General features: G+C 54.7%; 4 protein-coding genes across 4 annotated transcripts; 2 read left to right on the top strand and 2 right to left on the bottom strand.

Moving 5' to 3' along the window:
- Window positions 1–264: 264 nt before the first annotated feature.
- C8Q71DRAFT_764765 (uncharacterized protein) lies at window positions 265–3,279 on the bottom strand. Its single transcript, XM_047924081.1, has 3 exons — window positions 2,869–3,279; window positions 1,676–2,246; window positions 265–1,627 (listed from the first exon to the last, which is right to left on the bottom strand). Exons 1-3 carry the CDS (start codon window positions 3,250–3,252, stop codon window positions 648–650), a joined length of 1,935 nt encoding a protein of 644 aa, XP_047777669.1. The 5' UTR covers window positions 3,253–3,279; the 3' UTR covers window positions 265–647.
- Window positions 3,280–4,204: 925 nt separating this feature from the next.
- Window positions 4,205–7,938, bottom strand: C8Q71DRAFT_858885 (uncharacterized protein; the record flags this gene model as incomplete). The annotated part of the gene is made up of 3 exons (XM_047927571.1): window positions 4,205–5,940; window positions 5,996–6,027; window positions 6,584–7,938. The coding sequence occupies 3 exons, from the start codon at window positions 7,936–7,938 to the stop codon at window positions 4,205–4,207; spliced, it is 3,123 nt and encodes a 1,040-aa protein (XP_047777668.1).
- Window positions 7,939–11,086: 3,148 nt separating this feature from the next.
- Window positions 11,087–11,926, top strand: C8Q71DRAFT_676050 (uncharacterized protein; the record flags this gene model as incomplete). The annotated part of the gene is made up of 1 exon (XM_047919711.1): window positions 11,087–11,926. A coding segment is annotated over one exon (840 nt), but the record flags the coding sequence as incomplete, so codon positions are not given.
- A 9,951-nt stretch (window positions 11,927–21,877) lies between these two features.
- C8Q71DRAFT_681253 (uncharacterized protein) lies at window positions 21,878–23,922 on the top strand (the record flags this gene model as incomplete). Its single annotated transcript, XM_047919751.1, is given in 8 exon segments — window positions 21,878–22,194; window positions 22,251–22,390; window positions 22,450–22,563; window positions 22,618–22,814; window positions 22,828–23,168; window positions 23,293–23,500; window positions 23,557–23,736; window positions 23,791–23,922. Coding segments are annotated over 8 exon segments (1,629 nt in total), but the record flags the coding sequence as incomplete, so codon positions are not given.
- Window positions 23,923–25,902: the final 1,980 nt, after the last annotated feature.

Raw genomic sequence — 25,902 nt, 5'->3', positions numbered from 1 at the left:
ATCCGGTAGCATTGACTAGTCTGGTGTAGTAAGGTTCTGGGTGAACAAGGAAAGTGGTAATATGCCTCTGATTGCGGCATAGCTCCGAATCGCCCGGGGCGGCGAAGCCGCCGCGGGCGAGAGGAGCACTGTACTGTACATACTATAGGTGCTCACAGGTCACTTGAAATATTTTTGTGTCGTTGCCTTCACATTGGTGCATACAACAATATGCATATCGGATCCTGCCGGGCGTAGCAGCGGCGAATAAGACAAGTTGAACAGACATGCACAGAGATGGTACATGTTTTATCATATACTGCCCTTACTGGCCAGGCGGAGCCAAGCGAAGCAGTCTGTCGTCTTTCCTCTCGTAACATATCATGGAATCGCGTCAAGGATGAGTGTCTCGCGAGAGCTTTCGTCCCAACCAACAGACAGTAAGCTAAAAATACAGCGACGTAACGAAACGTCCCACTATACAAATGCCCGATAAATAACCAGACAACAAACCAAGATAAAATAGCGCTAAAATACATCCACCATGCTAGTGTTTGAGCACGAATCAATCATTCGACGAACCAGGACGCCCACGTCTTCGGCGAGGTGCTACGGAAGCATTGAGTGCCCGACCCAAGCGCGTGATGGCCGACAAGAATCTATGTTGCTCACCCCTCAAATGTGGGCTCCGTACACACGACCTCCTCGATTCGGCTCTTCAGCCACTTGAGCACGTCCGGCCCAAGCATCGCGCAATCATGCAACTCGAGATGTCGCAGGCGCGCGGGGCCGAGCCCAAGGCCGGCCGCAGCGGTATTGGCGTTGTACGGCCCGTGCAAGTCGGGGTTCCGCGCCTCCACCATCTGCACAAGTTTGTGCACGCCGTCCGTGTGCGCGTGGCATCCACGGAGCGCGAGCGTGGTGAGGTTCGGACACACCCAGTGCTCTGCCTGCGCCTGTACCTGCGCAGGCACCTGCGCGTCGTCGTCCGAGGCGCCGAGTGCCGTGAGCAGCGGCTCGAACGGCGCCCCGCCGATCTGGAGTGTGCGTAGGTGGTCGAGCTCGCTCAGGAAGTGCCACGTCGCGACACCCGCACCGCCGCCGTAGTAGAACGAGCTGGAGCCGGAGCAAAGCGTGTAACTTAGCGAAAGTCGCGAGAGTGGCGGATTGTTCGAGCGTGCGAGCAACGCGGAGACCGTGTCCTCGATCGGCTCGCGTGCATCAATGTCGAGGATAAGCGACTCCAGCGACGGCAGAACGAGCGCGTCTGCGAGGCTCGACAACAGATAGTGCCCGCCGAGCGTCAGCGACTTGAGCTCACGCAGTACGGTCGGCGTCAACGGCAGCACGGGCGGATTTGGCGAGCTAAAATGTAGCGAGAGCGACTCGAGCTGCGGGTTGGACGTGATCATGAACATCACCCGGTCCAGAGCGGGATGCATCGTTGGCAGCGTGCGGATCGACATGGAGCGCAGGTTGCGCAGCATCGGCGACGACCACTTGAACGGAACGTTGTTCAGCGTGAGCGTTTGTAGGTTGCCGATGTCGACAACCATATTCGACGGCGCGGACGGCAACCATTTCCAGTCCCCATAAAACGCGGGCTCGGCCGCCGATACTTCAAATTCCTCCAGAAGAGGCGCGTCACCTGCGACAATCGTCAGTGCCGATCGTCAGGGTGAGCGCTCATGCTCACCTTCGATCGCCCTGAGTGCGGTAACGGACGTAAATTGCTTCTCAAAGCGGAACACGAATCGCCGCCAGCGATGCATCTGTTCCACCAGATAGAAGAACGCTATGTGGCCCCAGTGCATGTTCTTCTTGTTCCGCTGATGACTCGACGCTCTCTCGCGCTCGCTCGAAGCAGAGACCGCTGCGGGCACAAGTGGAGGCATGCCCCACAGATCGTCGTGCGCGTGGCTTGCTGTGTTTGCTGCGCCGTGCGTGTGCTGGACTGCAGGGCCAAGGGCCGGAGGTGGCGGAGGTGGGGGGAAGAGTGCGATGTTTGTCGGAGGCGCCATGATATACGCCGTTGTCACTCCGCCCATTCCGCCTGGAGTCGCCGCAGGCATTGGCGGCGGTATCCAGCCCCAATCCGACACTGTGTGCGCCGGAGGCGAGACGCGACGCCGTGGGGATGGCTCACTTGAGGATGAAGGATGCGAGCGGAGGAGTATCTCGATGTCTAGGGGCACTGTAGATCCCGAGCGTTCCAGCCAAAGTCGTATCGTATCTGCGGATGTTGACTGTGTGGTAACGAGGCGAATCTGGTAGTCATTCATCGTTAGCCTCTTGGGTGCACATAAGGCTACGCCCCATGAAGGAAGGAGCCATAACAACATGGGCATCTGGAGCATAGCGAAATGTATTTGTTGGCTTCCACAGAGGTATTTCTGGCCGAAGTAATATTCGGCGCGACGGATAGAAACCAGCGTCATACAGAAGGTATTTGTTGGCTAGGCGGGGCAGGACCACCAATGCCATATGAAATTCTCGTTTCGTAGCCGGACAGATATCTTGGTATCATAGCATGAACAAGGATCGCACATGAAGGTGCAGTCCCTCATCTACCAAATCCCTGTTGCTCGAGACTGCCAGACATTGTCCGATTCCCGCGTGCGCCTTGTTTCCAAAGATGACGTGGCCATACAGACCCATTGCGCCCGGACTCGGTGCATAACATCATGACTAGAGCTGAGATGGCTGGAGCGGGGATACCACGCAAAGATGAGACACAGTGGAGATACGGGTTCGCCATATGTGAACCCGCAATTCCGCCAGGAAGACCGTGATCTAGGGATGTCTGCCACCGTTGTGAATGAGGTCTACCCGTCTGACGCCGATGATAGAGGAGATAGAGTGCACAGTGCCGTGAACATCGGAGCTCACCTTGGACCACATAGTCGGCATGGACAGTACCTGCCTCCGCCACAGTACGCATACCGCTGACAACACCCACGCGCAGCACGGATACTCCTCGAAGTTGAGCAGGAAGATGTACCGGAGCAGCTCGTGCGGCAGACGGCGGATCGGAGCGACATACGCGAGCGTGTGTGCGACCTGCTCCTGCAGCTCGTCGCGCTCCTTCTCCAGCTCATGGATCCCCCCCTTCGCGATTGCAACCGTGCGCGCAAGCTCTTCCTCGGCCGCCCGGATTCGGTCGGACAGCGCTTGGACCGACTGTTGCTTCGTCGTGAGCTCACGACGAGCTTCCGCGAGGGTCGCCTGCGTTGGAGGTTCGGGGAGGGGTCGATTCGGTGTGTAGGGGGCCATGGGGCGTTGAAGACGGTGAGAGGGAAGGGCAAGACGAGTTCAGGCTCTGGACCAGGCCCTCGTGGGCGGCCCGCCGAGGCACATGAGTGATCTAAGATTCAATTCTGCGACAACGCCCGTCCTAAACGCCGTATGTTGACTGTCTGATTGATGCCGGAATTGCCCTCAGAAATAAGCAATAACGACGCTGAGTTGGACGTTCCGGTAAGCTTCTCTCATCGGATTTGACAGGAGAGGGGTACACAACAGGGGCGCTTACGAGTAAGGTGACACTGGGCCAATGCACGGAAATAATGGAAAGGACATATGATAGAGCCTACCCGACAGCCTCGGAGCGCTGCTATTGAATTCACATTCAGAGGATCAATATGTTCTCCCACGGAGCTACGAGCATCAATGCGTTGCACCGCCATTGCGCGGTAATATCAACGGTGCGACGCGTCGACGCCGATTTGCCCGAAAGCGCTTTATGTCAAACTTGAAGGTCCGGACATGATAACCACAACCATACCGATGATGAAGCGAGGCTCGATGAAGGGGAAAGCGAGGTCACAGTGGTTCTAATCAAAGTCAAGGGTCGAAGGCAGCAGGCGCGGTGGTATAATACTGTAGCGTGACGCTGGAACGGATAACTGCAAAATCGTCAACATTCTCGGACTCGGACAGGCGTGCGTCGACATGGGCCGGGAGCCCGTGTATTATTGCGTGCAAAGACGAACATGTCTGTTCATACGCGTGGGTAGGCGGCCGACCTCCTCATACTTACCGGTGCGCCTGACAGGTTTCGTCGAGTCACCGCTCGAACTTCAATCAGCGGCGGGCAGGTGACACCAGTGTGCGCAGGCGTAGTGAAACGTGGGCCTACAAATTTCGAGTCAGGTTGATCTCCTTTCATGTCGTTGAAATCTCGTACCTCAAACTCTCGAAGAGGCACATGATTATCGTCGATGCATCACTGCGACAAAAGCCTGGCGTCCTCATCGTCTAACACCAGGTCTTGTCCATCAATGGTGCATACGAGTTCCTCTGTCGCGCTTCGGAGCAGTCCCAAGTACGTCCATAGATGCGGCGGCTCCGTCGGGAACACAATCGCGAGGCGTTGCAAGCGTTCAATCGAGGCAGCATCTCGGCGGTTGCATATCGTGGTGGTAATGGCTTGCATGACCAATCCCTCCTCCGGTTCATCTAGCGAGTCGGCGCCGTGACTTCCCGTGTATTCGAGTCGTAGATACTTGAGCTTCGGCCACGGTATAGGAGCGTGAGCAGGCGGCGGCGGCGACGGACCAATGTCGAATAAGAAATCGGTGAAAAAATCTATAGTTGGACCGCCGATATCCAGGTCCTCCATTTCTGGAAATGCGTCGTATAGGCGTCTCCAACTCTCCGCGACGGAACCTCCCTGGTTCTCGTAGTGATCAGCGTCGGCGACTATGATCTTGAGTGCTGTTAGGGACCGAGGAAATATCGTCCCTAGCTCGAGCATGATCTGTTTCTGTATGTGACTTGTGTTGAACAGAGCGTATAGGTCGCAACGAAAGCGACTCGACCGCATGTCGATCCGGGGTTCTCGCGCAATTGGCATTGACGCGACAATTTGTAGACATGTCTTGCTGATCAACGTCTCTACCTTTCGGATAGAAGAGACGAGGGGCCAATACGTCTTGTCATCAGGAATGAAGCCGGCCGCAATCACTAGTCCTCGTAACTCGGCATAGCCGGCGACATAGAAGTCTTCGGTGCCCAAGGCAGCAGCGCTAATCTCGACCCTCACGCTACGCGGAAGGGAGAGGTGCGCAAGAATAGAGCCGAAGATGACGCGGTCGTCAAATGATGTGAGAACAAGGTTTTGGAGGTGCGGGAGCTCGACGATATGTTGGCCATCGTGCATGGGGATGGCCATAGGGTGGCCTGTGGGGGATTCGATCTCGAGACACGTAAGGGCGGGACAATTCCTGAGCAAGTCCAACAGCTGGCTGGCTGACATTTCCTCCACTTCCAGCGACGTCAGAGAGTTTACATTGACCAGGCTTGCTGGCATCCTGAGCCCATAAAGTTTCAGGGAGCACAGCCTTGGAAAGTGGTCGCCGCGTATGACGATGGTCTGACGACTGCTTGATGTAGAGTGGTGTGCCAGGGAGAGTGGGAGTGTGATGCAGTCGTCAATGATCAAGGAGTAAAGCCGTTCCATGCGATGCTGGACGTACGGTTGGATACTGTATGTATCCAGGTGTACGACTCGTTCGAAGTGCGGAGAGAGCGCTCTCATAGTATCTTGAGGAACCGCGGCGGACACGGAGCTGTTGGTGACGAGTGAGAGGCTAGCCCCGCGTGATCGGCGCAAGTATGTCTCGAGGATTCGAAGCGGCATGCTAGACGTTAAGCGGGTCCACAGCCTCGGGAAAGAGACCGCACTGTGATACCAATGGTGGCACACCAGCAGTACGGTGACGAACGACCATTTCCTAGGACAGTTGACCCGAATGAGTTCCAGAATATCCGCGAACAATTCGGGCGGCAATTTGTTGATAGCGAGGGCCGAGTTGATAAGTATCTGCGCTTTGACTGCGTATTTCCGCAGTTCCGTCGCATTCAGACGATGATCGTGAAGTTGCAGGTGATTAATAGGTAGGGGTGATGGTGTGCGGATGACGTCCCGCGCAGACTCGGAAGCCATCGTCACCGTCGCATCTATAACAGATAAATGAGTAGGTTGCCAATAATGTTGGACTGTTTTGTCACCCACGAGCTAGCACGATTGTCTCCGCCTCAGATATACTGCAGTGTTGCGTTCTTGATGAATTCCTGCGCCGACGTCACACTGGCAGTGCAGCTATGGCAGCTGAGCGCGAAGAATGTAGCCAGCAGTAAGAAAACGGACCTTACATGGATCACACGATTCAAAGACGACTTATACGACTACTCACTTCGATTACGAACCTCAAGGTCCCAACAGTATTCACGGTCGATGAGCGAACAAATGATGATGGGGAACCAATGGGGGACGGCAGTACTTCACAAACTCAGTGGCCTGGGCGCGATAAACATGTGATTGCGATATTCGAACCTTAGACGCCGGCGCCTCCTCCTCCGAGCCACTGTGGCACTAACTTACATAACCTACACAGTAGTACAGTACATTACACTCGTAGCGCAAGTTGTCCTGCCCATTCAATCCAAACGACGTCCACCATCCGAGGCGAAGTCCGAGACCCCCGATACCAGCACTAGCGACGTTACCTTCTACTCCATGACAGGATCGACCTCCATCAATTCCTCCCCGCCAATATTGCATACAAGGGTATCCGTGGCGCCTCGCAATCGTCCTAAGTACGTCCGCAAAATCGGCGGCTCCGCGGGGAACGTCAGTGTGAGATGCTCCAAGCGTTCCACCGAGACGGTGTCGCGACGAGCACAGATCGAGGTCGTAATGGCTTGCATGACCTCCTCCAATTCGCCGGCGTCTGGGTCCGTCCCGGTGTACTCGAACTTGATTCGCGTTAACTTGGGCCAGGGCGGCGGTGTGTCTGTCCTGATCGATTGCACCGGACCGATATCGTACAGGAAATCAGTGAAGAACTCGAGTATTGGTTCCGCAGCACAGAATTCCTCGACCTGCGGAAACGCTTCGTAGAGGCTCTTCCAGCTCTCTGCGAGTTGAAGAGAGCCGTCCCGCGTGTCATAGTAGCAGTCGCTGTCGTCGACATACATATGCAGCGCCGTCAAGGACGAGGGGAACACCGTGCCCAGCTCAGACTGTATTATTCTTTGAACAGACCTAGGATTGAAGGCATCCGTCACGTAACCGGTAGTAAAGGTGACCGACGTGCCACCGATATGAAGGTCGTCGTCCATGGCCAATGCTTTGACTTGCACAATCGAGTTGCTGAGGTCACTTCCGACCCGGACGATCCTAGTCTGCACGGCTCTTATCGCAGGAAATATGGGTAAGAATGTCTTGTCCTCCGGGACGATGCCTGCGATCACCGTGGAGTCCGGTAGGTCTACACTCTGACCCATAGCGAGGATGTCAGCGTACTCTTCATTCTCGAAATCCAGGTACATGAGGACGCCGATCTTTGCCGTGCTTGGGAGCGAAAGATTCGCCAAAAGGAACGTAATCGTTTCGTGGTCCCAGCGAGGTGCGCAATAGAGTTCTCGCAGGTGCTGGAGTTCAATGGTAGGCCGGTCCCTGGTGAGTCGGACAGGGTCCTCGGCGCGGGACCATTCGCTGAACATCCCGAAGCGCTCTATGACGAGGTCTTCCAGAGCAGGACAACTCCCGAGAAAGCAGAACAACTCGTCCCACGTGTAGAACACCACGCCTCTCAATGCCAGAGACGTCAAGGAACTTAGCGTGCCGATGATTCGCGGTCTGGCTTCGAGCATGACAAGAGTCAAGGATTTGAGTGCTGGGAAATGGTCGTCGTGGAAGATGAGCTCCTGTTCCAGAGAATCGGAGTCACACCTATCCTGGATGTGCATAGAGGACAACAGCTCCATGCGATAGGCGACGTAGGATCGGGCCTGAAAGCCATGGATATCCAGATGCCCGACTCGGTCCAAGTGGGGAACGAGCGTACTCAAGAAGTCGTCTTGTGGAGCGCCGAAGGTTTCCGCTCGTGCGACAACCACAAGGGGACTCTTGCACGATCTACGCAAGTAGACCTGTAAAACTTGACGTGGCATGTTGCCGGCAATTGAGGTCCACAATGTTGGCGAGGAGACCGCGAGATCGTGCCAAAGGCGGCAGACTAGTAGCACCGTGGTAGTCGACCACTCTTCATGATGTTCGCACCTCGGAGGGAGAACAAACTCAAAGATCTCCGTCAACAATTCGAGAGCAGTGATGTCAGTTTAAGTGCATCTACTTTCATTCATTAATGAATTAAACCCTGGATCTGATTTACACACTTTTGTACCCCTGTTAATCTAATCCTAATTCAATGCAGTCTTAATCCATTGCTCAGCTCATATGCCCAATCCTGGTGTATTACAGAGGTCTCTTGATGCACTCTTAATGCACTACTGATCCACTTATGATGCACTGACTTAAGACATGCTTGATCTCAGTGTATTACAGGGGTACCTTATTACACTATTGATCCACTAAAGATGCATTGTCCAAGTCAGTGTATTACATGTTTAAGGCATACATGTATGCAGTTCTAAGCCGCTGGATTAGTTTTAGATCAAGGCAAAAAAAAGCGGACATTGGGGGTTTGAACCACAGACATCAGAAAGCATTACATAATCACATCATCAAGTCGGACCAGAGGAACACTAACCACTACACCACAGGTCTGTTAGAAAGGCTGTAACACAATGTTATATGTCACATTACTGGGATGCTGGACTTAGACATATTTTGGATGCTGGCACAGGGTGCCCTGCATTAGTGGTGGATCAATAGGTGTATTAGCAGTGAATTGACACAGTGTGGTAACAGTGTATTAGCAGTGACTTGACACAGTGTGTTGACAGTGAATTAGCCGTGAATTGACAAAGTGTATTAGCGCTAACCCAACATGTGACTCAAAAGTGACTTTAACCTTTGACCTAACAAATTTGACATCTAGCATCCATTGTCAGTTGAGTCACTTTTGAGTCACATGTTGGGTTAGCGCTAATACACTTTGTCAATTCACGGCTAATTCACTGTCAACACACTGTGTCAAGTCACTGCTAATACACTGTTACCACACTGTGTCAATTCACTGCTAATACACCTATTGATCCACCACTAATGCAGGGCACCCTGTGCCAGCATCCAAAATCTTCTATAGTAAAGGAGCATGGTTTCCTTTTGCGGAAGTGCCAAACGGCTTGCCTGATTGAGACTCACCGCCTTGCTCGCGCCTATACCGTTTTTCCTGCATCCCCGTCTGTTAGCGCGCATCCCCATCCCATCCCCGTACGCACGCCGTCATGCTCATGCCCGCGATTGGGACATCCTTCAATGCCCCGCCTAGCTTCCGCGCGACGGCATAGATTTCACCGCGAACTCCTCCGTGCCGCCTCCCCACGGTCAGTGCCTCTTCTTGACACGCTGCATGTCTCAAGACCAGCCAGGCGTCTCGCAATCACCGACGCGGTCGCCGCTCGCTGGACAACTCTGCCACGCAGTTGTTACATTCTGTCAGCAATTCCAGTCTTGCAATCGCGGTGCGCGTCTGTTCACCCGCACGCGAGAAGTCGCCCTCCGCGCTCTCCGTGGCACTGCCCGCGGTGGTTCAAGCCGCCATTGTCTCCTTTATCATGCACCCACCTTTATTCTTTTGTCATGCATCTCCTCCATTCTCTTGCGCTGTGTTGTCCATTGAACCGGCTGTAGTTTATGACGTTCGTGGCTGGGCTCTCGCAATGACAGATCATTAATTTGTCTGCTATTCCGTTCAGACGAGTCTCGGAGCAGCGCGATCGAGCACGTCGGGTGCAATGGGAGTCCCGGCCAGGCAATTCAGGCGAGCCAGGGACATGGTGACGAAGGTGAGTACTGTGGACCTCCTGTGCCAACTTGCCTTCCACTGACACCCTATGTTCCCTTCGCTCAGCTCTGTCACTCTTCCCGATGCCGAAGAGGTGCGGCGTGCATGGGCTGTCAGTCGACTTGAAGATCGCCGCCGTCGCGAACTGAGCCCGATCCGCGTCGCGCCAAGGCGCAGGTGCACTCCTGGCAGTACCTCCAACAGTCGTTCTGTGGAAACCACCGACAATGACGGCCACGTCCTCAATACGTCTGCCTCGACGCCTCCAAGCGGGCGAGCAGTTGACGTCGACCATAATCGACTCGCATCGTTCGCACCAGCGCACCCTTCACGTGATCTGTGCGAGACGCCTGCGCAAGCATCTGCGCAGGCGCTTAGCCCTGTCCGCGCGACGCGCCACCGCCGTTCTGGGGCCGTTCACGAATCACAATCGCGGCGTACCACCGGTGGTCTGCCAACCCCTGCGCTTTCTGTGCGGAGCCCTACGACCCCACGCCGCAGACACACTTCGACGGCAAATCTGCGCTCGCCAGGCCATTCTCCCCGGAATCCGCTCAGCCCAAGAAATGGTGCTACGCACGACCAACTGCCCGCTCTGCATGGTACCCCCTCTCAGCGCCCCGTGGTCTGGAACGAGAACCATCCTCCCCTCCCTTCGTTATTCCCCGCGTTGTTGAATGCTCGGGCTCCTCCCCAGTCCAGCCTTCACGTGCCTCTGCCAACGCCACCTCTCACAGCACCTCCACCTGGTGTACAACCACCGCTCAAAACGATCGACTTTCTGGAGCTACAACGTCGTGGAACTCGCCGGCGCACTGTACGGGGAGGCAATCGTGCTCAGAGCGGACGTAGCCAAGCGAGTGGACGTGGTCGGGCACAGCATGCTGAACAGGGCCATGCAGATGGTGGTACCGTGACATTTCGCCACTATGACCCGAGTAGTGCTACGTTTCATCCCGGTATGTTATGTGCCCATCATTCTGTCTGTCTGGTGTGCTTATCTCCTTTGTAGCCACCACGTCATCCTCGACATCTACGCCGCATACACCAGCCCTTACACGACCCACGCCAATCCCTACACAACCTATGCCAACGTCGACTTCAACCATCCCTAGGTCACCATCACCAATCCCTAGGTCGCCGCCGCCGATCCCTAGGTCACCATCACTGCTTCCTCGGCCTATGCCCTTCCCACGGCCTCCCACGCCAATCCCACGGCCGCCCACACCAGTCCAAGTACGGCCCTTGCCTCCCGGAGATGACCGGCCAGGTTCGTCTCTTTTGGCTTTGTATTTTCGTTATCTCGCCTTGCTGACGTACTGACTACAGCTTCAAATCATCGCCGCTTACTGCCAAAAGCACGCCGGCCTTACCGTGATCCACCGGCGAGACATGATTTAGGCAGCATGGACGTTGCATGCACGTTTTGCGGCGCTCTCCACTGGCTAGCAGAGCGCCTGACATCCAGTTCAGCCCGCAATCCGATGTTCGGTGGCTGTTGTAACTCGGGCAAGGTCCATGTCCCCGCTCCTCCAGACCCCCCCGATCCTCTGAAGCAACTCTTTGTCCAAGACACGGTACAGGCACGAGAGTTCCGCAACAACATTCGCCAGTACAACTCTGTGTTCGCCTTCACGTCACTCGGTGTGCAGATTGATGACAGTGTCAACCGTGGTCCTGGTCCATACGTCTTTCGGATCCACGGCGAGCTCTGCCATAGGTCCGGCTCACTCGATCCCCCTTCCGGCCAACCCCGCTCATATGCTCAGCTATTTGTCTATGATGCGCAGGCAGCGTTAGCAGAGCGTGTCCGCCGGAATGGCTCACGGCGCGAAGATACCATGGCTCTCATCCAAGGTGTTCTCAACGACTCCCATCGCTACGTCAATCTCTACAAGCACGCTTACGAAACGCTCCAGGAGCACCCGGATGTCGAGCAGGTGTCCTTGCGCTTGGTGGTCGATAATGAACGTGACCAACGGCGGTATAATCTGCCAACGGCAGATGAAATCGCTGTCTTGCTCCCTACGCAACAACCAGAGGGAGCAGATCGCCGTGACATCATTCTTCGCAAGCGTGACGGACCACTTCAGCATGTCAGTGAATGTCATCCAGCGTATGCGTGCTTGCAGTACACGCTCCTCTTCCCTCACGGTGAACACGGCTGGACCTTCAACCTTCCTCTGCGCGATCCAGACACATTGCAATCTATTCCGGACTCCTCCATCTCACAGACACGTTTCTACGCATACCAGATCCAATGCCGCGCACAGCAATTCTCGCTGGTCCTCAGGGGTGGACGACTTTTCCAGCAGTATTTGGTCGACATATGGGCAGCCTGTGATCAGCGGCGTTTGTCCTACCTTCGCCATCATCAGCACACGATCCGCGCCACGTTATACAGTGGACTGGCTGATGCGATGCGTGGCGGCCGAGACGTCGATCTCAATGAGTTGGGACAGATGGTCGTCTTGCCTTCGTCATACACTGGTGGCCCACGTTACATGCAACAGTTGTTCCAGGACGGCATGGCGATTGGTCGTTACTTCAAGAACGTCGACCTCTTCCTCACGATGACGGCGAACCCTCAGTGGCCGGAGATCACTCGAGAACTTCTTCCCGGTCAGACTGCAGCGGATCGGCCTGACCTGGTGGTGCGTGTGTTCAACCTTAAGAAGAAGGCGCTGTTGGAGGAGATCCTGAAGGATGGCATCTTCGGACGTACGGTCGCCCACATCTACACCATCGAGTTCCAGAAGCGCGGTCTTCCCCATATGCACCTCCTGATATTCCTTGAGCGCACAGACAAGCTGCTCGATCCTGCCGCTGTCAATTCATGTATCCGCGCTACCTGGCCAGATCCCACGACAGAGCCGATGCTGTTCGACGTCGTCAAGAAATGCATGGTGCATGGCCCCTGCGGCGATGCTAACCGCAATGCGCCGTGCATGAAGGATGGCCGGTGCTCGAAGGGCTATCCCAAGGCATTCAGGGCAACAACGTCAATTGACCGCGAAGGCTACCCGCTGTACCGCCGCCCAGAAGACGGTCGTTCCTTCCGGGTTCGCAATCAAGACGTCGACAATCGCTGGATCGTGCCTCACAACGCCTATCTATCTGCGCGGTACTTTTGTCACATCAACGTCGAGTGCTCAGTTACGTTCGCGTCAATGAAGTACATCAACAAGTACATCCACAAAGGCCACGACTGCGGGACGATCGAGGTTCACCGCCGTGACGAGATCCGCCGGTGGATAGACAGTCGCTATGTCTCGGCGTCTGAGGCTGTCTGGCGCATCTATCATCTTGAGCTCCATCAACAGAAACCAAACGTAGTCCGCCTTCAGGTGCACCTTCCAGGCCAGCATCTGGTGACGTTTGATCCCAATGAGCCCGCTGACGCTGTACTGGGACGCGCCTCGCACGAGAAGACTATGCTCACAGCCTTCTTCCGAGCTAACTCACCTTCCTGTTCCTACTCCGACATCGCACACCGCTACACGTATCAGGAGTTTCCCCAGTTCTTTACCTGGAACGCACGGACAAAGCAATGGAAGATCCGAGAGAGTGGCTTTGCACTTGGACGGATGTACTTTGTCTCTCCGAACGCCGGTGAACGCTTTTATCTGCGAACACTTCTCACTGTAGTCAAGGGACCTACATGTTGGGACGATCTCAAGCGTTTCAACAACGAGCTGTATCCAACGTTCCGTCAGGCCTGTCTTGCCCGTGGGTTACTCGAGGACGATGGCGAGTGGCGCCAATGTCTTCAAGAGGCGACTGAGATGCAGACTGGCAGTCGCCTTCGGCATCTGTTTGCAACGTTGCTCATATATTGCAATCCCACCGATCCCGGAGCCCTCTGGCATGAGTTCCGTGCTGGCATCTGCGACGACCTGCGCCACCGCCTTGGCCTTCTTGGCATGCCTGAACTAGCCGATGAAGACGTCTACGATTATGGCCTGTTCCTCCTCGAGAAGATCCTGAACGAGACAGGACACTCGCTCTCCCGAGTTGATGGCATGCCACAGCCTCAACGCGATTGGGAAGGTCAAGTGGAGAACCCTCATATCACTGAGCAGCTCGACTACGATCGCCGAGTGGAGCGACAACATCAGGAAAAACGTTTCTTACTTCAGAGGTCTTAAATAAGAACCATGCGATCTTAAGCGACCTCTGGTAACTTGTGCACCTTAAACGAGTGCAGTATGCACCTGAAGACCGCTGAAGGGAAATGAAGTACCTTTGAGATTTGCGCCTTGTTTTCAAGACTCGAGCCATGCAGCTTCAGTGCTCTACATTAAGACCCCTGGAGTACGTGTAAGCTAGCTAATGACTACCAAAGTGTTTGATACGCGTAGTGAGAGGTCCAATTGTTCAATAAGAACTTTGAAGCGCAATCCAGTACAGTATGAGTCGTCCATTCCTCTGGTAGATGCTCAGGAGAATCTCCCACTGATCCGGGGAACTTGGGAATCAGTTGGCAAGACTGCCGTATCATGCTGAGAGGTATTATCTCTCCTTGGGGATGTCCGTTGGCCCTGAGAGCGGGTTTGTTGACCGCGTACATCATATGGACTGGGTCGGCTGTACGTGCGAGCTTGGAGTACCATTCCACATACGCTAGTGGCCCTTGATCTGGCCAGGACGCAGGCGCAGGCAAGGCAACGCTGGTCCGCGGGTCATGTATGCGCTGCGGGAGTCTGAAGATAACCTTGACTCGTCCTATTCTTGTTCCTGAGCGACATGCGTCTTTGAGTAAACGAATATTCATTTGAACGCGAGTCGGTCACATACCTTGGAGGCCGGTCGTCTCTGCATCACTCTCCTGCAGGATGACTGCTGTATCAAAACGGGCAGGCTGTTTGGCGCATGCTGGACGCGCCTTCACCACGTCGGTCTCGTTCTTGTCGTCAGTCAATGGCTGGGGAGCGAACTTGAATCCGTGGAAAACGTCGACGCGATTGAACGGCAAGTTGGACGACGCGGTCTGAAGCTCAGTCGGAGTGAGGCGTCGACCGAGTTTGAGGGTATAGATATGCTGGAGGAGTGCGTGTGTAAAACCGGGTGCGTTGTGACGTTCTTCGACGAGCTTGATGGACTGGAGCGGTACGCTTGGATTCTTTGGCAGCTTGATCTGGGTGTGGCGCTTGGTCGAAAGGTCCGGGTCTTCAGACGCAAAGGCAGCGTCCTCGTCCGGATCCTCGTCGATTTGTAGCTTCCTGCGAATGGTAGAGCTGAGCATGATCATCTTCTCCTGGCGTGCTAGCCATCGGACCATCTGAGGACGCGCGTCGCGATGGTTCGACGCCCTCCAGCCGTTCTTGGCATAGTCAATATGAAGACGTTCGAAGGCTTCCGTGTTGTAGTTGTCTGTTGCGCCAAGCAACCGGATTGATTCGACGTAGTGGAGGAGGGAGTGGAACTTCGGGATCTTCATGTGTTCGCGCACGCCAAGATTGACCAGAGCTTGTTTGTTCTTGTGATAGATTTTGAGGGCGTCTTCCATGTACTGGAGGGTGGAGTCATCGTGGGTGGTGTATTGCGCGAGATAGATGAAGTCGAGTAGAGATCTGAACGCAAGCATGACGTTCTGAGGAATCTTGCCGACCAAGCATCCCAGCAGGATGCGTGCGATCTGCTTGGACTCCATACCGGATACTTGGGATAGAGAAGTGATCCCGTTAGCAAAGTGACGAGTCCCGAACGCGGGGGGAAGGGTGCGAATTCGGCGGTCCAGTTCATTCTCGTCGATGAGGTCGCTGCACCACTCGACGATGTGCTTCAACACGCCTTGGTAGAGCTGGTGGAGAATGTCGGGCGTGATGCACGAGTGGATGTCGGTGAAGGGGAGATCGCTCCAGAAAGGGCGTATGACGTATCCGGAGACGTCGAGACTGGTACACGCCCTCGCGTACGTTGCTGAGTTGGTGTTTCCGCCGCTTTTCTTCCTTGCAAGGCGTAGAACGTCCAGAGTCCAAAGCGCGCTCCTTGGCACTCCTGGGGAAGCAGCGTCGAGATCAGCCTCGGGTAGTCGGCACTTGGGGCACGTTCCGTACTTCGTGCAGGTAACAAGGCACTGCTCGGGAAAGTCTGCGACGTACGTGGCGAGGATGGGGTGGACTCTGCGGACGGCGCCGTCGCCTCCGGTCACGTCGATCCCGTTCTTGCCGGCCTCGATCAAAGGTTCGAGGATGACGCGAACGGACGAGTGGAATAGTTGCTGCATGAGGGCGCGCTGCTTGCGCTGCGTGATTCCATCAGAACTGACCTTGTCGACAGACAGGTAACCAATAAGGATGCAGGCGTGCTCGGAAGGTTTGCGGCGAAGGGCGCGAGGGATGTTGCCTAGAGTCATGTACACTGGATACGCGGCCTTGCTCCCGGAGAACCGCGTCAACTGAGTCTTGTCTGTTGCAATTATCACCGGGGCCACTGCTGCACCCACTGGTAAGAGACTCTGAGTGGAACGTCAAGGCCGGATACACTGGAAAAATATTATCAAACTCACCTGAATGGCATGCCACCACCGCCCTGTCCACATCTCATGGTAGATGCGGCTGGTGCGAGACGCGTCAGTGAATATGCGGCGCGGTCGGTAGACTATACGGTCAGCGTGCTCGGGGTTACCGAGGAGGGTTCGTATGGCCTCGATGATGTCGCGGTACTGGACAAGATGCTTCTCGTTTGGCCGGTCCTTGAACGTTAGCCAACGCTCTTTCCACTCCGCGCGTTCTGGAAGAGAGTCGACTCGTTGAAGAAGTGTGTATGAATTGTGATAGGAAAGGCCGAGTCTGTCCCGGAACTGCGGTGGCTTGAATCAAGGAGCCGAAGGGAAGAGAAAGAAGTATACGCACACCGGGAATCTCAAGAACTTTGTCAATGGAAGTTTGCGTGAGGCCCTCTTGGATGGCCCACGACGCAAATTTCCAATCCATCTCTGAGTCGAAAGGATCCCAGGGATTGTCATCACCGGCATGTTCCAAGTCTCTATCTGCACAGATGCGTTACAAGAATCCATTGATCTACGGCGTCGTACTCACCTTCATCCTCTGCAGTTTCTGTACGCCTCTTTTTGGCACTTCCGCCCCTGCTCCACACGTCACCCGCGTCTTCAACCATGCGGAGCACTCTCGCCGCTTCTTCATCCACCTCCTCAACTCGTGTGTCTTCATCGTCATCCAGCGCAATTGCAGTCCTTCTCAGTGGCCTAGACGAAGGACCGGCCTCCGCGTTGTTTTCACCTGCAGCCGCTGGTTGAGGGGCTGAGATACCGATGAAGTCGAAGACAGAGCCCAGGTCATCGTCTTCCTGGTCAAGAACATTGCGCCCCGGGCTCGTGGAACGTCGGCTTGCCAAGACGCTAGAGGAAGCACCGCTGCCAGTACTGCAAGTTGGAATAGTGAGGAAGCTTACGGACCAATTGCAGACCTTAACGTACCTATCGAAACCAGGTTCACTGTACCCGGATATTTCGACGTCGTCTCCATCCTCTTCAGAGTCCGAATCCGAATCGTCGAAATCAAAGACCTGTTTCAACTTTCCCTTCTTGTACCAGGCGCATTTTCGGCTTGTTGACTGGTGCGAGGTAAGGCCTTGTACGGTTTTGAATGTGTGGTTGCAGGCGGCGCAAGTGGTCCCGAGGATGTCTTCTAAAGACCTCTTTACCATCTCTATAAAAGCTATGAGTATTGATAACCAGTAGCGGCACGCAAAACTCACTGTTGTCGCGGAAGCGGAAGGTTGTATACTGCGCGCGACGCCCATCGTGTTCGACTCTGTTGGACTCCTCGGCTCTCCTGTTCTTGTCAGGTGATCGCAGGCAAGTTCACTCCTCCATCTTCCTCGGGACGGTACTCTCCTCTTGATTTCACCTCTACCTCCTCCACCACCGGACATTGTATCATATCCATCACCCCTAATGCTTTATATTATCAGTGCAAGATTTTTACACACAATTATGAGTATTCTGTAACTAGCAGTGGCACGCAGGACTCGCCGAAAGTCAAGGAGGGCTCTATGACGCCCTTCGTTCGATGATGTCCGTCTTTTCCGCCCTTACGTACCTAATGTCAGGTGATTGCGGGCTTCCATTCATCGCTATTTCCGCGCTCGGACCGCACGCACTTCTCTCTCTCTCCTCCACCACCGACCGCTTTCGCGTGAAGTTCGTGAAGACTTTTCATTGTTCAAAGTGAGTACTGCCTCTTGTCCCTTTCCTTTTGGGGCATGACACCGCTCGGTGGCGTTTGATTACCAATCGTGGGGCATACCCCGTGCCGCCGCGGCGCTCCACGTGTGGGTGGTTGCCCAACGATTTAAACAAAGGGGGCAGTGGCCGGCCGACGTATCGCCTCTCCCAAGCAATTCCCAGGCTGCATTAAGTATATAGCGCGTGTCAGGACCCTGGTCGTTGCTCGAGTCACTCTGCAGAAGCTGTCCCGCGATCGCTCCGTCCCTTCGCCCGCCATGTCTTACGTTCACGTCCCCATCGATCTTTCCTCCAAGGATCCTGACTCTTGCACTTACCTGCATCGCCAGCTCGCTCGGGAAGATACTTCCTCAACCCTCGACGGTGCAATTGTTGTCACCGACCATCGCGACCCTTCGCCCGGTAAGTCCCCATAGATCCCGCCCATCGCCCACATACCACTGACGATGTCTACACAGTTTACTTTTCACACCCCCCGAGCTCTGAGTCCGGCGGCACGCACAGTGCGAACGTTTCGAGCCCTGCTTCCAGCGAGCTCGAACTCCCGGACATAGCTGTTGAGATCAATCCGCTGCACCATATCTTTGGGCACCTCCTCGACGATCCTCGCTGGCCCTACATTCCCGCGGTCGACAAGGTAAGCGTGCAAGACTACGGGTATTGCCAGTCACTAAGCATCGCATAGACCGTCGAAGCTACTCCAGAGGATTGGATAACCCTCTGTCACTGCATCCGACGCCATCCGGATACTTTCAGGCTTTGGAGGTGAGTGTGGCACGTCAGCCACGCCACAGATGCTGATTCACATGAAATGATAGTTTCACGTACGATCTTCAAAAGCAGACTATCCACATGTCTTCCCCCTCTCCAGCTCACAATCTCCTTGCGAGCAGTTTAAGCCTATTTCTCTACATGGCAGTAAGGGCAGGGATCATCACGTTGGGCACATGGACAGTCGCGGTCATCTTGAACCCTTCCCAGGACTTGAAGGGACCGATACCCGACCCTACAGACACATTCTGGGGAAGGTCGGCGGGACGCGCCACGAGTTCAGCCGCGGCAAAAAAAGAGAAGAACCTGGCGGCCAGGTCGATGACCCCTGAGCAGAGGGCATTGGCGGCTGCAGAGGCCGCTAGGCTGAAAGCTGACGATGCTGTAGCCAAGGCGGAGGCCAGGCAGCGGAAAGCCGACAAGATGGCTGAGGAGAAGGCAGAGAAGGAGGAGAAGGCGAAGGCGGAGAAGGCTAAGGCCAAGCGGCCGAAAGGCAAGGCGGAGAAGGCTAAGGCCAAGCGGCCGAAAGGCAAGGCGGAGAAGGCTAAGGCCAGGGAGGATGAAAAGGCTCAGGAGGGGTTGGATTCGCGCTCGAAGAAGAACAAGAGGAAGGATCGGCAGGCGAAGGCAGGCAAGAGAAAGCGTTCGGAGGATCCCCTCTCCGACGTTGATGGCCCCTCCGACGTTGATGGCCCCTCCGACGTTGATGGCCCCTCCGTCGTTGATGGCCCCTCCACTGTTGATGATCACGATCCTCACGCCGATGCCGACCCTCTCGCCGACGTTGACCCTCACGCTGACGCCGACCCTCGCACTGAAAGCTCTGGCGCTTCTGGAGCCAAGTCGTCCGCTCCCGTCCAAGTCCCGTCGTTCCCTCTCAGTCACATCCCAGACACCATCATCTCACTGTTGTTCCCTTTAAAGTATGCGACCATAAGTGTTGTGACAATTGAAATTGCCAAGGCCGAGAAGCCGGACCACCTTTCTTTCCGGGTAAGTATACACTCTTACCCGTCTGAAATGTCGGGAACACTAATGGCCCTTCTAGTTGGTTGAATACATGCGCGCCCCCGTCGACAACCCCTGGGGGATACGTAACCTGCTCGTCTTTGTGAATGTAGAAGAACAGAAGAAGTTCTCTGCTCCAAAATATTCCGACTACGTGAAGAAGTGCGCAAAGGAGAGTGTAGCCGCGAAAACGGAGAAGGAATGGGCGCAAGGTTGGATCGAGACCTGCAAGAAGGTGTGCCTCCAGGAGATGCAATTCGATGAGGGCGATGATCCGGGCCCAACACGCGACGAGCAGCCTTGGCTCACCCCTCAGTACCTCATTGACGGGCACATCTTCATGCACCGTCAGTGCGCATGGCTTACGTGCTCCGATCTCTCTGTGCCTGAGCACGTTGAGGAGCTGGAGCAATTGAGTCGCAGTAACACGGCTCGGACTCCGGCCACCTGGGAGGAGAAAGGGCTCGGGATCGTAGGTGCTCTTCGTTCTATGCTCCACACTTTACTGATTCTTGACGTGTCAGGCAATCCGAGACTCATACGACTCAGAGAAGACTGCCTCACGGCGCAACCTCTTTGAGATACGTTGGAGTGCTGCATTGCAGAGCCTCTCGCAGCGTGTCTTTAATGTTTGCTCCACGGCCCTTACTAGCGCAATCAAAGATGGTCCGTCTGCGTTCATGGCAAAGTACGGCATCCGCACAGAAGAGTTCGATGACGTGCTGGAACAATCCAAGCAAGGACCTGACGTGATGGGAGAAGAGGTCTCGCTGAACAAAGTGCTTAAAGAACTGCGTGAAACTATCCAGATGGGATCTATTCCGACAGCCACAGCACGCCTCAAGAACTTCGCCTATGAGCTCGCCTTCCTCCATGCGCTGGACCCACCGTTGGAGAATGCCCAGTATGCGCCCGATGCCCCGGTGCAGCAGCCTCCCGAGACGGGGAACCACAAGAGTGTAATACGTGCGGCGGTGGTGAGCGAGCATGCAGCCAAGAAACAGCGGATTGACTAGGGCTGTTTCTTGCAACTGTTCGCTTGCGCGTTTGCGTCGCTCACTGTGTACTCTCCACATCGCTTTCGTATCGCTTTTCGTATGTACATAGTGGATATCGGCCTTTCTTGTTGCGCTCACTGTATACATCTCGCTCTGACTACGCTATCTTGCGCTCTCGTACCCTTCTTGCGCTCTCGTACCCTCGCTGTCGCCGTATCTTGCAGTTGTCGTATCTCGCAGTCGTTTGTAGTGCCTTCGCTCGTGTAGGGTATTGTCTCGGTATCGTCATTTGTACATTCTTTCCGCCACGCAGGCTATATACAATCTTTGATGAAGCTATTACGCGTTCTAAGCATATGCAGACCTTGGAGAAGGCAAAACGCCGTGCGCTTTCCACCCTCCCTACCCTCCTAGAGCAAGTGCCGTGCCGGCCCGCAGCGCGGCCCGCCGGGAGGGGGTGGCGTGGTTTTTTCCCCGATGCGCAACGCGTTGCGCATCGGGGAAAAAACCACGCCACCCCCTCCCGGCGGGCCGCGCTGCGGTCCGATCGTCCCGCGCGGCTCAGGCCTTTCGCCTTCCTGCGATCAACTGGGGCGTTCAAATCCCAACTTCCACACTCTTCAATCTTTACTCAACCAGGAAGGTAGGCCTGCCTACCATGGCACTGATAATGACATATCTTACTAGCACCATGAACAGACAGGAATGCAGTTGAATATTGCCGAGATTAGGGAACTAACCGGGATCCTGGCGTCCGTTCCGACGTCGACTTTGAGTCCCAATATGCAGTCACTATTAATGCGACTGCAACGTGGTAGAGTTTATTGCTTTCAATGCTCCGAATAGACTTGAACCTCTATATATCTTTGTAGAACTCACAGAAACAGAGACCGTCACACCTTCTGGACCACTGTCTTCGACATCGCAAGGTGAGTGTCTTCTGCTGAAGCATCAGTCTCAAACGTTCTGATATCAGTTTCCCGCTCTTCATAGTTCCTGGCATCTCACAAGTCCAGCCGAGCGGAAAGAGCACTCAGAAGCGTTCCGAGGCTCGGCGGAAGCTGGCTCAGACGCAATATGACCCTGCGTCAAGACCTGCTCGAGTGAAGCAGGCTGCTCAGCCTGCACCAGCTCGTTACCCCCTTCCGGCGCCCTGTCCCCGAAATGGAACACAGTACGTTGCACCTCAGAATCAGCCGGCTGCTGCTTGGGAATTGGCATCACAGCCACATGAGGCTAGGAGCACCACGATCAACATTTTCTTGCAAACGCTCACAGCGTACGACTTGCAGCATGATATCAGCCGATGTGGGGGTGTTCTGCTATCAGCGCATCAAGCATCATACGGCGGAGGGAGCGAGACCCTGTCTGAGATTGCCCAGAGGTGCATCCGTACGGCAAACTCGACTGCAGTCTTCCACCTCCACTTTATCGTTGCGCTCATGACACTCAGCTTCAAGTGTGCAAGGTGAGGGTGTACTCACGGTTCACTGTACCTATTTATTGACATATCCTGATATCTAGTCTGTCTAACTGGAAAGAATCCGTCAATCTCGCTGCCCTACACAGAGAACACCTGAGCCAAGATGTCAACTCACCATCTGTGCGAACTCTGCAGTACTGGTACGCCGGTGGTAGCAAGCTCATATCGCTTGCCGCAGGAGGTGAGATTCTAGTAGCGGCGACCGTGACGAGAGACTGATGATGTGCTGACGACTTCAAGGATCATTCTACATGCTGCTCTGGCTGGCCTACACTGATCTACGAACGCCATTCATTGAGGCAGACGGCAATATAGCGTACGATCTCGCAAATATACTTCGTAACCCGAATAGCGGTGAGTGTACAGACTTTTGTTGTTCCATATAGTACTGAACATTGCCAATCACAGAGAGCTCTGCAGGACGACTTGTCCAGAGCACCATCATACCAACGCTGGCGTTTCTCAGCCAACAATGCCCCGTCAAACTCGGTGAATTTTTCTCGACGAATTTGCTCTCAGAGCTGGCGATCTCTGCAGAGACCCTGTGCAGCGATCTGAGCACATCTGATCGTCTCTTCGACGCTCTGCCCTCAAAGTATGTTTCGGTGCATGACTCAGATACTCAATGCTGACATAAGAGAATGCAGTTCATTCCGAGCTCTTCCTCGCTCTTCCCTTGCCTGGGCCGCTTTTCAGTCACTAGAGCAGCCAGCGTTCAAGTTGACAGTGCCTCTCCTGACGACGCAGGTCACATGCGTCACTTCACTGTTTGACCCTCAGCAAGCCACCAATCGACAGTGTGTAGCGTCGTCGGACAGACAGAAGAACTCGAGATGGACGGAAATTCAAAGAGAATTCGCTAAGGACGCAGTAGAACCGTCAACTGTCGACGGGTTAAGGAGGCTGGTAAGTTGCATCCTACGTACCGCAGGGGTCGTTCTAACAGCCCTGATTCTGTAGTTACGGGAAGCGTATGTCAATGGCGTACGCGTAGGGCCTGGATACATACGCATCAACCCTGGCCTCTACGAGTAGGAGACACAATACTCAGGAGTTCGGGGAGGCTGACGATTGTTCCAATAGCGACGTACTCACCGTACACTCTTGCCACGGGGACATTGTTGCCAGCATATGCAAGTCTATGGAGCAAAGCATGCGAGATCGTCTCATCGATCGCTTGGCCGATTGTTTTGAGCCCGACGCTCTGAAGGTAATTGATACCGCTCAGGAGCGCGGTGACCATGTCTTCCAGGCACTTCATTTCTCCTGGTACAACCGTCATTGCACGACTGTAAGTGCTCTATAAATCTTGGATCTTCCTCAATGACAGTTCACATACGTCTGTAGGGACACGACGCTCCGACTGACGTACCTCCTATGAACTTGAAGAGGACTGGTGGTTTGAAGACAAACTACCATCAAATGATACCGTACCCCTCCAAGGACATGGCGAACTCGACGAACGTCTCAATCTACCAGTCCGTGAAGAAAATCCTAGGTCCAGTGTTCGAGTGGCTGGATATGAAGGTGAATGAATTGCCTCGTTTGTATCTCCCACAGAGAATTTGATGCCCTTATTAGTTCAAGGCGATGATCCCGGATGTATACGAGCGACTAGACGCATACGCGTCTATACTGCCTGGCAACAACCAGGCAGTCTCTGCGCCGTTTCTGGGCTTGGTCATCAACCTCAACGTCTCAACTGCGGCTCACAGGGATAGCAAGGATGACAGCATGTGCTTAGTCCTCGCGATCGGTGATTTTGAAGGCGGAGAACTAGTCCTCTATGAACCTGGTTTGACCATTCCTTTGCGTAACGGCGACTTTGTCGTATTCCCTTCTTGTGATCTGACTCACTTCAACCTACACTTCAAGGGTCGTAGAGCCTCTATTGTACTCCATACTGACCGGGAAATGGCCAAATGGCACAATGGGCGCAACGGATGGTCTAGTAACCGTAATTTTATTTGACGTACTCTCCGACCTATTTTCCCTACAATTGTTCTTCTGTAACCCTACTGGTCCATTCATGATGTTCGCAGCAGTCGTCACAAGCTGAAATAACACGTTCAGGAAGCTGATAATCGCTTGGACTTGCTCAACGGCCTCGATGGGACTTTGCTGATTAAGCTGCGCGTGTCCCAAGTTGCTTCTATCACTGCGAAGAGGGAGGCCGCGGAACTTCGATAAGCTCGGCGGCCTTCGGGTTCAACACATCTCCGCCCTCCTAGCGTACGCTTGGCACACTCTCAGTCTTGTACACCCATCTGCCCTGCGTTGTTGCTGTTGAAAATGGCCTCACGCACCCGCTCAGCCGCTCGCCAGGAGGCCCCTGGCACCAGTAACAGCGCTCGCGCGAACACAGGCGCCACGCAGATGAACCGTGCGAATGCTGCGGAGGACAGGGGAGCTCCCTCCGACAGTGATGTTCCCGATGAGGACCTCTCTGACGCTGCCTTACACAAGAGAATCGCTGAGCTGACCAAGATGGCCGAGTTGAAGCGCAAGAGGAAGGCAACGACAAAAGCCTCGCTGGCCAAAGAACAGCGCGTGGAAAGTAAGTCGTGTATTTGTTGCAATCGAGGACTCTGATAATGTTGCATGATAGAGATCCGTAAGAGGAAGTTAGAGGCCATGGACGCTGAGCAGCGTGACACCAGCGAAGAGCCCCCCAAGCCCAAGAAGAAGAAGAAGGCTAAAAAAGCTGAAGACGACGACGTGCTTGAAGGTACGAAGAACAATGAAGGCCGATCTGACGAGGGGAGTGGCCGTGACGATGTCCAGGAGCCGATGGACGTGGAGGTCGTTGAAGAGGAGGAGGACACGACTGTCCTATCTAAGGAGAGGAGCAGAGGAAAGAAGAGCACTACGTCGGCTGTAGAGCCGTCCCAGCGTGCGTGCTACATACGCGTTCAGGAACTGACACTGAGTGCGTTCTGTAGCTCAACCCAAGCCCAAGCCCAAGCCCAAGCCCGCCTTCAAAGGGCGAAAGCAGAACTTGGATCAGGACGAAGCCGCTTTTGTCCAGATGCTCGGTGAGGGGATAGCCTTATGTATCCGTAAATGCCAATGGCATATTGTGATCCTTACAACGGTGTAGGGCACGACACTGCGCCGAAGGGCAAAGGGCAGGTCAAGACCAAGGCTGTTCAGTTGACTGAGGAACATAGCGACGACACAGGTGCGCAGCCTGCTCAGAAAACAAAGAAGAATTCGCAGCCCGCTTCTTCAAGTTCGGCGGACGCGACCAAGAAACCGGTGTCCACTGTGTCGACTCGGACAACATCTTCACCTCCCAAGGTACGGTTAGAGCCCTATGTGTTGATACCTCCATGGGTACTGTCATACACCGTTTGTTGCAGCCCATTCTCACATTGCCCTCTGTGTAGCCTCGACCTACCACGAGCACGTCTCCAGTCTCCAAGAAGGCTCAAGACAAGGATGCTGGGAAGGTGAAAGCTTCGGTGACCACGGCCAAGAAGGACATGCGTCCTAGCGGCAGCAGCAACAAGAAGCGCGACACCGAAGACTCTGACGGTACGGAAAGCGGTGAAGACGATGATGGAAGCAACGGCGACGATGAGGACGAGGAAGAGGGAGAGGAAGATGACGAGGACGAGGACGAGGACAAGGACGAGGACGAGGACGAGGACGGGGACGAGGACAAGGATGGTGACGAGTTTGTTGATGACG

The sequence above is a fragment of the Rhodofomes roseus genome (assembly GCF_022264815.1).
Source record: "Rhodofomes roseus strain CIRM-BRFM 1785 chromosome Unknown C8Q71scaffold_13, whole genome shotgun sequence".
NCBI lineage: Eukaryota > Fungi > Basidiomycota > Agaricomycetes > Polyporales > Fomitopsidaceae > Rhodofomes > Rhodofomes roseus.
This window is presented reverse-complemented; position numbering and strand designations above follow the sequence as displayed.

Bases quoted from the DNA above. Each gene is read 5' to 3' on its own strand.
- C8Q71DRAFT_764765 (XM_047924081.1), bottom strand. From the start codon at position 3,252: ATGGCCCCCTACACACCGAATCGACCCCTCCCCGAACCTCCAACGCAG. The intron at 2,247-2,868 runs GTGAGCTCCGAT...AATGACTACCAG, and splicing joins TGCCGACTATGTGGTCCAAG to ATTCGCCTCGTTACCACACA. The intron at 1,628-1,675 runs GTGAGCATGAGC...CGATTGTCGCAG, and splicing joins CGCACTCAGGGCGATCGAAG to GTGACGCGCCTCTTCTGGAG.